Here is an 11232-nt window from a genome sequence, read left to right as displayed (position 1 = left end):
GTATACTCTCTCTCAAATACATTGAAAGCCTTGTTTGTCCATCAATCTTATGATGAGCTAGTGATTGTTTCTGCCTTGGGCTCTTCTCTTGTGTTGTGAATGCTGGTGGGCTTTTGTGTTGTGGTTCACAGATCCCTCTGGGCTAGAGTTGCTGGGTCACATGGTAGCTGTGTATTGAACTTTGGTGTGAGTTGCACAGTCTTTTTCCACAGCTGCTGTGCGCACACGTCTTCAGGAGGATGCATGAAGAGTTCACGTTTTTCCACACCTCGAGTTTCTCTTGTAATTAATGAACCTGAGCAACTTTCCACGTGCTTATATTGAACATTTTTTTTTTTTTTTGCCAGTCCTGGGCTTGGGCTCAGGGCCTGCGCACTCTCCTTGGACTTTCTCAAGGCTAGAGCTCTACCACTTGAGCCTCAGCATCACTTCCAGCTTTTTTCTATGTATGTGGTACCGAGGAATCGAACCTGGGTCTTCATGCATGCTAGGCAAGCACTTTAACCACTAGGCCAAACTCCCGGCCCTATATTGAACATTTCTATATCTTAATTTCTGTGTGTATGAAAGGAAAAAATGTACTTTTGTTTGGGGAAGGGGGAGTCCTATGCCTGGAACTTAGAGCCTGGGCACTGTCCCTGAGCTTTTTCATTCAAGGCTTTGCTTTGCCACTTGAGCCATAGCTTTCCCTGGCAGTTAATTGGAGATAAGGAGTCTGAAGGACTTTTCTACCTGGGCTGGCTTCAAACTGCAATCCTTAGGTTTCTGAGTAGCTAGGATTATAGGCAGGAACCACCAACACCTGGTTGAATGTATTTTTAATACACTGAAAGTAGGTCATCTCTAGGGTGAGAATCACACTACCTAAGACAAGCCCAAAGGGCAGAATCACAGTGCCATGAGTGGGGTGATTGAATTATCCATGACCTCTAGGAGAAGGCTTTACTGGTGAACTGCCAGCATCTGGCTTTTACTATTTGATTATTGTACTTGAACTCCAAGCCTAGGCTGTGGCCCCTAGCTTTCTCACTCAAAACTAACACTCTACTTCCATTTCTAGCTTTTTAGTGGTTAATTGGAGAGAAGAATCCTATGGCCTTTCTTGCCTGGGTTGTTTCTGAACCATGATCCTTAGATCTCAGTCTCCTGGGTAGCAGGGATTATAGCTAAATTATACTAGCTGTTAGCGTCAAGAGTGTCGGAGAGCCAGACAGTCTTCCCAAAGAAGTAGAGCTTAAACAGTGACCTCCAAGGATGAGAAAGGACGAACCAGCTGAAGGGATTGAGTTGGAGGAAATAGAACATTCCGTGCAGTGGAAATAGTATATGTGCGAAGATTCTGTGGTTAGAAGCCTGGCGGAACAAAGATGCAGCTGGTATGAGAAAGAGAGGAAACTTTACAACAACCATTTCACAGAAGGAGAAACTGAGGCTGGGAGAGAGGCCACTCTGCCTTGCTCAGTGAGCATTGGCAGCATAGCCAGAGAATGTCCCCGGGAAGGAGGGGTGGAGAGCCTCTTGGGCTCCGATCTGTGGCCTGCTTCCCTCACATGCCCGTCTCTCAGCCCCACAGGGCCTGAGACGGGTCAGCTATGTTATCCTGCCCAGAAGAACAGTACTGGAATCCCTTGCTGCGTCGATGCATCTCCTGCAATCTGAACTGCGACCATGAGAGCCTGAGCACCTGTGTGGCCTTCTGCAGTAAGTTCTAGTCCTGAGCCAAGGAGACAGGGGGCCCATCCCTCAGCTCATTCCCCCAGATTGTCCTCTGGTCCCACAACAGGGAAGTAGGGGACAGGAACATGTACAATGCACCACTTCTTTGCCCTTCAATCTTTCTGCTCTAGCCACACTGATTCATTTGGTTTCTTGAACATGCCACATTCCCTCCTGCCTCAGGCTCTTTGCACATGCTGTTCCTCCACCTGGAATGTATTTTCCTCATTCATCCTTCCTCAGCTTCCCCCTACCAATTCTTCAGGTCTCAGTCCTCTACCTAGAAGGAGTTAGGTCCTCTTTTGTGTGCAGTTAGTTTCTTTTGAAACTTTTTATTATAGAAATTACACACAAACATGGAGGTAGGATACACAGTAAACCTGTGTGTGCCCATCATTAGCTAAAAAAAAAAAAAAAAAAAAAAAAAAGCCTGGTGTGGTGCTCATACCTGTAATCCTAGCTACTCAGGAGGCTGAGATCTAAGGACCATGATTCAAAGTCCAGGCACTAAAGACCATGAGACCTTTTGTGTGGGGAGGGGGGGGGCGTCATGGGGCTTGAACTCTGGGCCTGGGCCTGTCCCTGAGCTCTTCAACTCAAGGCTACCACCCTATGCCTGGGCCTGGGCATTTTCCCTGAGCTCTTCAGCTCAAGGCCACAGCCCCACTTCTCCTTTTTTAGTGATTAAAATGGAGATAAGAATCTCATGTTCTTTTAGTGCCCAGGCTGGCTTTGAACCATGATCCTAAGATCTCAGCTTCCTTGTGTATTTTTATGCAAATTTAAAACTGTGTAGGCAGTGCCAGGAGCATAGCCTAGTGGCAGAGTGCTTTCCTAGCATTTACAAAGCCTTGGGTTGGATTCCTTAGTACACATAAACAGAAAATGCCAGAAGTGGTGCTGTGGCTCAAGTGGTAGAGTGCTAGCCTTAAGAAAGCCTAAGGACAAAGCAGCCAGGCAAGGTGGTTCACGCCTATAATCCTAGCTACTCAGGAGGCTGAGATCTGAGGATCAAGGTTCAAAGCCAGCCTGGGTACTAAAGTCCAAGGGATTCATCTCTAATTAATCACTAGAAAAGGGGAAGTGGGGTTGTGGCTCAAGGTAGGGTGGTAGCCTTGAGCTGAAGAGCTCAGAGATAGCACCCAGGCCAAGTTCAAGCCGCATGACCCTCTCCCTCCAAAAAAGAGATGGGGGGGGGTGTTCAGAGACAGTGCCCAGGCGCTGAGTTCAAGACTCAGGACTGGCAAAAAAAAATATTGAACTAGATACATAAAAAGTACTATATGTCAAAATGTGTGTAGCGCTGCTAGAACAGGACTTAGAAGGCAATGCAGAGCCTTCAGTATGTAGGCGGTAAAAGGACCTGATTGTTCTGAAATTGCTTTTTGAGCATCAGACTGTGATTCCACTTTGAGGCACTTTGAGACCAGACCCAGAGTTTCTGCAGGACCCTGTCAGTCACCCTCATTCTGTCTCCAGAGTCTCTCAGGTGTCGCAAGGAGCCAGGAAAGTACTACTACGACCATCTCCTGAGAAAGTGTGTCAGCTGTGTCTCCACCTGTGGACAGCACCCTAAGCAATGCACGTATTTCTGTGAGAATAAGCTCAGAAGCCACACCAACCTCTCTCCAGAGCTCAGGAGACAGCAGACAGGAGAGGTCGACAGGAAGTCAGGTAATGCAGGAAGGTACCAGGGGTCGGAGCACAGCGTCCCGGAGGCAGGTGCAGGTAAGTCACCCAAGGTGAGCTTAAGTTTGGGGGCTTGATCTCAGGGCTTCTGGCTCAAGGCTGATGTCCTGCCACTTGAACTATAGCTCCACTTTTTTTTTTTTTAATTCCCTTATTGGAGATGAGTCTCACAGACTTTTCTGCCTGGGCTGCCTTCTGCCTGGCCTACCTCACTGGCACATGAGACCCTTGTTTTGCCATAGACTGTATGACAAATAGAAAATGACATCTATTTTGTAGTTTTAATTTACATTTATCTTCTTAGTCCGGGAGTTTTGGAAGGCATGACTTATGGAAATGGGGTGAAGGTCATTGTAGCTCAAGATTTGAGCCTTCGGCTTTGCATACCAGAGGAAAACCCAGCCCAAGGCCAAAGTCCCTCCTCTTGGCATTTCTCCTTGGCCTTTGCTCTTCGTGTCTGGGAACATTCACACCAAGGCCCTGGGGTGGAAGGATGTATGAACCAGACTCGATGTTCACACTGAGTTTGGTCAAACCTATTCTGGATGCTGGGCACTATCTGTAGTGCATTTTTCTTAATCTTCCTACTGCAGTGGCAGGTTTCCACCCCTGAGCTCTTCTAGTTCCCACCTATATCCCCTGTTCTCTCTCTGCCCCTGCTTTCAAAGTATAAACTCACCCAGGAAGGTTCTCCTCCTTGGAAGACACCCTGGATTCAGAAGTGACAGAGAGAACATCCATCTATCCATCCATCATACATTTTCCAACCATCCAGTCATCCATCCATCATCCATCCATCCTTCCATTCACTCATCTACCCATCCATCCATCCATTCCATTCAGCCATCTCTGGGACAGTTCCAGTTGCCCACCCTAGCAGGTAGAAGGGAGAGAGGGCCAGCCATTGAGAAGGTCTCAATGACTTGGAAGAAGTTGCTATCAGCATAAAGCAGAGTGGTCAATTCCCTTCCAGACCCAGAGCCATTCAGCCAGAGTCTTGGGTCAAGGGAAAAAAAAAATCCCATGGAAGAGGGGCTGGGAAGTTGCCTCCACTCTCTCCCCAGGCTGGCCACTGCCAGATGGATTGTTTGGGCCTAAGGAGGGAAAAGGCCTTGGCAGGAGTTTGGGGTTCCTGGGATGGGGAAGGTGGCCTGGCTGCTGGTCCAAGGAAAGGAACTTGGAAACTGGGTACCCCTCCTGACCCCATTCTCACCTGTCTTACAGAGCCCCTAGGCCCCAAGGGGAGCGCTGAGCCGCTGGCCCTGGTGTACAGCACGCTGGGGCTCTGCCTCTGCGCTGTCCTCTGCTGCTGCCTGGTGGCAGTGGTCGCCTGCGTCCTCAGGAGGAAGGGGGAGCCGCTCTCCAGCCAGCGCCCCATGGGGCCGCGCAAGCCCACACCCAAGTCCACCCATGGTGAGTGCTGGAAGCTGAGTGACAAGGATGACGAGCAAAGGCCATCGTCCCCATCCCTCATCATCCCCATCCCTCATCACCCCACTCGTGGGGCGAGTGGATACCCCGGTAAAATCAGGTTAGATGGCGGGCGCAGACAGAATAGTTGTGGGTGACGGCTTGGACGTCCCCAGAAGTCACCAGGGGGTCGGATGGGTGGCTAGTTTCGGGCCTGGGCGGGTGGGGTAGCCGGGGAGGCGGCACTCCTGGGGTCCCCCGACACGGCTTCCCCTGTCCCCGCAGACCCCGTCATGGAGGCCGGAGGAGCCCCGGGAGCCATGCCGATGCTGGGGCCGGTGGAGCCGGTGGAGACCTGCAGCTTGTGCTTCCCGGAGCGCAGGGCGCCCACCCAGGAGAGCGCGGGCGCGCCGGGGACCCCGGGCCTGGAGGACAGCAGCCTGCTGGCGTCCGGGTGCCGCACCGCTGGGGTGGGCACGGCGGCGGCGCCTTGTGCACACGCCCCCGACGATGGCCACCCGGCCCAGGACGCGCGCCGGGGCGCGCGCTGGTGACAGCCTGGCCGGACAGACCCCGAGACTGGGAGAGAGGTGGGAGGGACGGGGACGAGGGGACGAGGGCAGGAGGGGCCCCAGTGCAGGCCCAGGGTGAGCTAAGGGCCATCGCCTAAACACATGCAATAAAGGCACCCTTGCCCGCCGTCCCTGCGCCCACAGTCCCTTCTCCTGCACAGTAACCCACCGGGCTAACCATCTCCCCGGAGAGCTTCGGACCCGCCTGTGGGCTCCAGAAGGGGGGTGCATTGCTGGATCTTTGCTTCTCGTCCATTTATGAGGGAGAAAGAAGAGAGATGGGAAGGCTGAAAGGTGTATGGAGGGGAGGCGAGGGGAGTTGCCCAGGACCTGGAGAAAGAGGGGCTGGAGTGGTGCCCTCTTCTCAGTGACAAATGTAAATGGTCTTCTATGGGCTCCTTGTGGGAGTGGGAAGCTGGGCCCAAGGAGGCAGCTCGACCTTCCTCTCAGGGAGTCTGGGTGATTTTAGTTACATTTAATCCTTAGGATACATAGCCATTCCTCTCCTTTTCCCTCCTCCTCTTCTTTTTTGAGCCAGCCCTGGGGCTTGAACTCAGGGCCCAGGAGCTATCTTGAACTTTTGGTCAAGGCTAGTGGTCTACCATTTGAGCCACAGCTCCATTTCCAGATTGGTTTTTTTTTGGGGGGGGGGGAGTTTATTGGAGATAAGAATATCATGGAGCTAATTGCCTGAGCTGACTTTGAACCCTGATCCTCAGATCTCAGCCTCCTGAGTAGCTAGGATTACAGGTGTGAGCCACCAGAGCCCAGCTTGCATAGCTACTTTTAAAAGTTTACAAGGTAAGTGAATGACTATAATGAAGCCACCCAGAATGCCTTAAATACCTAACCCTCCCACCTCACAGCTTTGGGAGGTGGAAGCCAGACTCTGGTGTTCCATCTCATGGTTCTCTTTCTATCATTTATAGCCCACTGGCTGCACATCTGCTCAGGCTGCCATTTGCAGACCATGGAGCAGATGGCGCTAACAAAGTTTCTGCCCACAGTGTTGGAGGCCACAAGTCTGAGATCAGGTGCTACGAATCGGCTCCTTCTTAAGGTCTCTCTGCTGGTGGTCATCCCGCTGTGCTTCTTCATCCTGTCTTCACTCTAGCCATGTCTCTATACCCAAATTCAAATTATTATTATTATTATTATTATTATTTTTTGCCAGTTCGAGGGCCTGGGAACTGTCCTTGGGCTGCTTTTGCCCAAGGTTAGCACTCTTCCAGTCCAGCAGTAAAGTCTGAGACTCTTATCTATAATTAAGCACTCAAAAACTGGAAATAGCACTGTGGCTCAAGTGGTAGAGAGCTAGCCTTGAGCACAAAGGAGCTCAGAGACAGTACCCAGACCCTAAGTTCAACTCCACAACTGACCCCCCCTTCCCCCCAAAAGAAGATAAAGATCTTTTGCCAGCAAAAGAATTCTTTTAAGTCTACTGCCAGTGTTACCTATGTTATGTTGGTTTTAGCTTTCGAGCCTCTATCCTGAAGCCAACAAGGTTGGCTGTCCTTTTACCTGCCTTGTTTTAGGCAGGATCTGGTGAGCTTTGTGCATTTCTTGTCCAGCCTGTGCTCCTGAGAGACGGTCTCTTTGGTTTTCCACTCTGCCTGATACTTGTATCTGTGGAGAAGCCCACTGTGGACGTGACGTGGGCAGCATCTGGAATGTGGCTGTGTGTCCTAAGGTTTCATGTGTTGAAATCTGGTCCTACTGGAAGGTGTTGTGAAGATGAGAACCTGAGGGGCTGTGGTGCTTACACGAGGGGCGTCTGGGAGGTGATCAGGGATGGAGGAGTTCCTCAGGGTGGAGCCCCAGGACTAAGTCTGGGTGGCTGTAGAAGAGGGAGAGGGACCAGAAGAAATGCACTTCCCCTGTCTCACCATGGGTGCCCTGTGCTGCCTTGGGATTCTGCCAGCAAGGAGACCATCACCAGATTCGAGCTCTGGAACCTCTAGAGCTGTGAGATGAACAAACCAGCTTTTTAAAAAACTTACCTGCTCTGAGGTTTTATGCCACTAGCAACAGAAAACAGACTTAAGTGCCTTGTCTGCAGCTCCCAGGAGCCCACACCATCATGCAGTCTGCACTTACTCCAGGCTGGGAGAGTTAAGTCACTTGCCCAGAGGTACCCATAACCAAGATTGGAGCTCAGGCTGTCTTCTGGGCTCTATCATGGAACTACACTGAAGAGGAGCGAATATGTTAATGTATTAGAGGCTGGAAATTTCCATTTGAACATTTGGTAACTGATACCAATGACACACCATAGGAACATGGCATGGACAGCAGGGCAAATTCTGGCTGAAGACCAGGCAGTCATCCATGGGGTCCTGGTGAGCCTCAGGCTGAGACAGAGGTAACACAATGTCCTTCCTACAGACCACTGGCATTCCGCTCAGGTCAACAGCATACTGAACTCCAAGGTCACCTCTTTGGGGCTGGTTCTCCATCTTGGCGCAGGGTGCATCTTTATGTGGAGTACCACAATCTTGGGTACTGAGGCCTCCATTCCTGGTTGTGGTACTGGAAGGCCTTCTCTGACCACAGCAGCCGATGCCCTCCCCTGAGCTGTTTTCTACATAGCACTTACGACTACCTCTGTCCTCTCTTCTCTGGTTAGAATATGTACATGTGCTGCACACTTGTTGTTGAGGGGTGTGGCCTGGCAGGGACAGGATGAGCAGGATGCAAGTGAAGCCATCCATGGACTTGTGGGTTAATGTTAGCAAAGGTGACACCATAAAAATGAACTGTCAGGGCCAGGAGTTTGGCCTGGTGGTAGAGTGCTTGCCTACAATGCACGAAGATTCCTCTGGTACCACATACAATTAAAAAAGCCAGAAGTGTTGCTGTGACTCAAGCGATTGAGCTCTAGCCTTGAGAAAGCCCAAGGACAGTGTTTAGGCCTTGAGTTCAAGCACCAGGACTGGGGGAGGGAACCTGTCAGCTAGCTGGGCATTGGTGGGTCACGCTTGTAACCTTTGCTACTCAGGAGGCTGACTGGGTAAGAAAACCTGTGAGACTCCATCCAATTAACTGTCAATGTGATAAGTGGAGCTATGGATCAAGTCACAGAGCCCTAGGCTTCAGCATGAAAGTTCAGGGACAGAGCTCAGGCCCTGAGTTCAAGCTCCAGGACTGGCACAAAACAACAAACAAAAAACCCAAAGTGAGCCAGGAGTCTGGCCTAGTGGTAGAGTGCTTGCCTAGCATGCAAGGAGCCCAGGGTTCCATTCCTCCACACCACATACACGGAAAAGCCGGAAGTGGTGCTGTGGCTCATGTGGTAGAGCGCTAACCTTGAGAAAACCCAAGGACAGTGCCCAGACCTTGAGTTCAAACCCCAGACTGGCAAAAAAAAACAAACCAAACCATCATGTATGCCTGCTCTGTTTTAGCTATAGAGGTAGATAGCCTCTACCATGTTGGGACCTGAAAGGCCCCTCACTAAATGCTAGTGCCATGCTCTGAGCCATTGCAGCACCCAGAACTATTTTTTAGGAATTTCCGCTGTGGTATTCAGCTACACTGACTAAGACATTCTCCTACCACTGGCATTTTAATCTTGTTAGCCTGAGTAACACATTAACCACTGAGTCCATGGATGGATTAACTATCCTGAGGACAGAGTCCTGCCAGGATAGTTGGAGTGGACACCAGCAAACCACTCATCACCCCTGTTATCTGGTGGCCTCCCCAGGCTCAGCTGTGGAGCTTACAGATGGATGAGTTATGGTCCATCATCCTCCAATCAGCAGCAAGAAAAGTTCTAGCTAGGTGTGTCTGCAGTAACAGGAACAGGATATAGTGATTGCACAAGTTAAGATATCTGGCTCAGGACCAGGGTATTTCCTTTAGTGCCTTTGTGCTGTTGCCAAGGGACTTTCAAGGTTCCAGCCTGCACTCAGGCCGGGGTAGGGGGTTGGGGAAGACCTGTCGAGTTGGCCAAGATACCCCTGCTACTTCATCTGAATAGTTCTCTAGAAGCTGGCCAGAGGGGTCAGGTATGTTTCAGTAGGAAGAGAGGGAAAGAGGTGGAGGAAATGGAATCCCGCAACCACTGGGTGGAGATCCTGAAGGTCAGTGATGGGTCATGCTCCCGGGAATGGACATAAAGCAGTCCATCCGGCTGCTGACATCTGGGATGACAGAGCTGGAACACTGACCCACATCCATGCACAGGGAGCTACCACCTGACAAGATCTGGGTGGGAAAAGATGTGTCAACATAGGCGAAGACAGAAGTCTGTATCAACTCCCTTTGTGCCCTTTCTCTTGGCACGACAGAATCTCTACAGGACACTCCCATTCAGGTAGGCACAACGCAGGTATAGCCAGATTCTTTCCTCAGCCCCTACACTTGTTGACTGGGCCTGTGAACCTGGCCAGTTTCACCAGGAATGAAGACTGAACAGCTCAAACCCTTGCCTCACCAAGGCCCTTCAGACCGGTGTTAACAAATGCCCACTAGATCACGTCCTAGGAACACCAACCTGCCATCTGCCAGCAGAATGACCGTGCAGGGACCTATCTTGTAAGAGGGGATGGGTTGTTTTTATTGGAAGAAAGCCACATCTAGGAATGGATCTACTTGCTCCACTGGCCAGGACCAGCACCACCTCAGCATCCCACCCACACTGCACTCCTCATACATGGTTGAAAATGAGCGGCAAGCGGGATCCAGGCCCTGGGGAGCTGCTCGTGCCACACCACTGAACAGTGCCTGGACTTACAGAAAACGAATAGTGAAACAAAGGAGTTATCTTAGCAGAAACTATCATGCCTGAAAGAGAAACCATTACCCAGTGCTGACTGTTCACAGTCAGCATGTACGCATCTGAGCACTGAAGTGTGACATGCAGAACTAAGACTCTACCTGGTTATTCAGCCATAGCTTTATCCCACACAGCCTAGGCATTTATATCTGCTGTTCCCATCTCTCAGGAGTTTGCTACTGAGTAATGGCCCAATCCTGCTCTGCACAGATCCCTTGCACTTGAAGTTCTCCTGGTAACTTGTGCACAGTGAAGCCCAAAGACCTGACTTTTTGATGTTAAACAGCACCCGCAAGTGAGGAGCAAGTGGAGTCTAGGGTTGGCATGGCTCACAGCTTCTCCTTTTGGCTCTGTTAGTAATGACAACTGGCCAGCTTCAGAATAAAATGTAGCTTTATTATGACATACGAAAGACTACAAGCTATCAAGGAAAAGAGTCAAATAATCCCTCAAAATCACAGGGAAAGGCAGGTGGGAACATCTTAGTAATAAAATCTCCAACTACAGCACAATCATTGGAATTTTTTCTTACAACTTTTGTTTTCAGAGTTATAGTAAACCAAACAATCACTTGAATTGTCAAAAGAATAGTGATTTTACACAAGGAAGAGCATACAACCAAGCCAAAATACGAGAGCATTCGGGTACACATGGTGCAAATGAAAGGAATTCCAAAGCCCATCCCAGGGCCTGGCAGGACCCAGACCCACACCCAGATCAAGGAGACCCAGGACAGAGGAGCTAGGCTGTTGTGTCCTCAGGCCACCTCATGCTTCCTGTACTTTACCTCACTCAGGACCCACCTGAAGACTGCAAGTCCACGCATCTACTGTGACACTCTGACAGAAGAGTCCACACCCCTGAAGCAGATTCTTTTCAATATTCTAGTACACATGTGTATGGGGTGGGGATAATTTCACGCAATGAGAACCTCTGTAGCAAGATGCACTTTGTGACATCTGAACCCTAGAGACATTCACAGAAAACCATTTTCCTGACTAAACAGTCAGATGGGAAGTAAGACTCCCAAAGCTACCATGTAACAATGCTGCTCCTCACAAGGGA

General features: G+C 50.3%; 1 protein-coding gene across 1 annotated transcript; it reads left to right on the top strand.

Annotated features, from left to right (window-relative positions):
- The first annotated feature begins 1576 nt into the window (after positions 1 to 1576).
- Tnfrsf13b (TNF receptor superfamily member 13B) lies at positions 1577 to 5369 on the top strand. Its single transcript, XM_090351480.1, has 4 exons — positions 1577 to 1701; positions 3196 to 3444; positions 4630 to 4818; positions 5101 to 5369. The coding sequence occupies exons 1-4, from the start codon at positions 1593 to 1595 to the stop codon at positions 5367 to 5369; spliced, it is 816 nt and encodes a 271-aa protein (XP_090207606.1). The 5' UTR covers positions 1577 to 1592.
- Positions 5370 to 11232: the final 5863 nt, after the last annotated feature.

The sequence above is a fragment of the Megascapheus bottae genome, chromosome 17, assembly GCF_031878675.1.
Source record: "Megascapheus bottae isolate mThoBot1 chromosome 17, mThoBot2.hap1, whole genome shotgun sequence".
NCBI classification, from domain to species: Eukaryota; Metazoa; Chordata; class Mammalia; order Rodentia; family Geomyidae; genus Megascapheus; species Megascapheus bottae.
This window is presented reverse-complemented; position numbering and strand designations above follow the sequence as displayed.

Bases quoted from the DNA above. Each gene is read 5' to 3' on its own strand.
- Tnfrsf13b (XM_090351480.1), top strand. From the start codon at position 1,593: ATGTTATCCTGCCCAGAAGAACAGTACTGGAATCCCTTGCTGCGTCGA. The intron at 1,702-3,195 runs GTAAGTTCTAGT...TTCTGTCTCCAG, and splicing joins CACCTGTGTGGCCTTCTGCA to AGTCTCTCAGGTGTCGCAAG. The intron at 4,819-5,100 runs GTGAGTGCTGGA...CTGTCCCCGCAG, and splicing joins CACACCCAAGTCCACCCATG to ACCCCGTCATGGAGGCCGGA.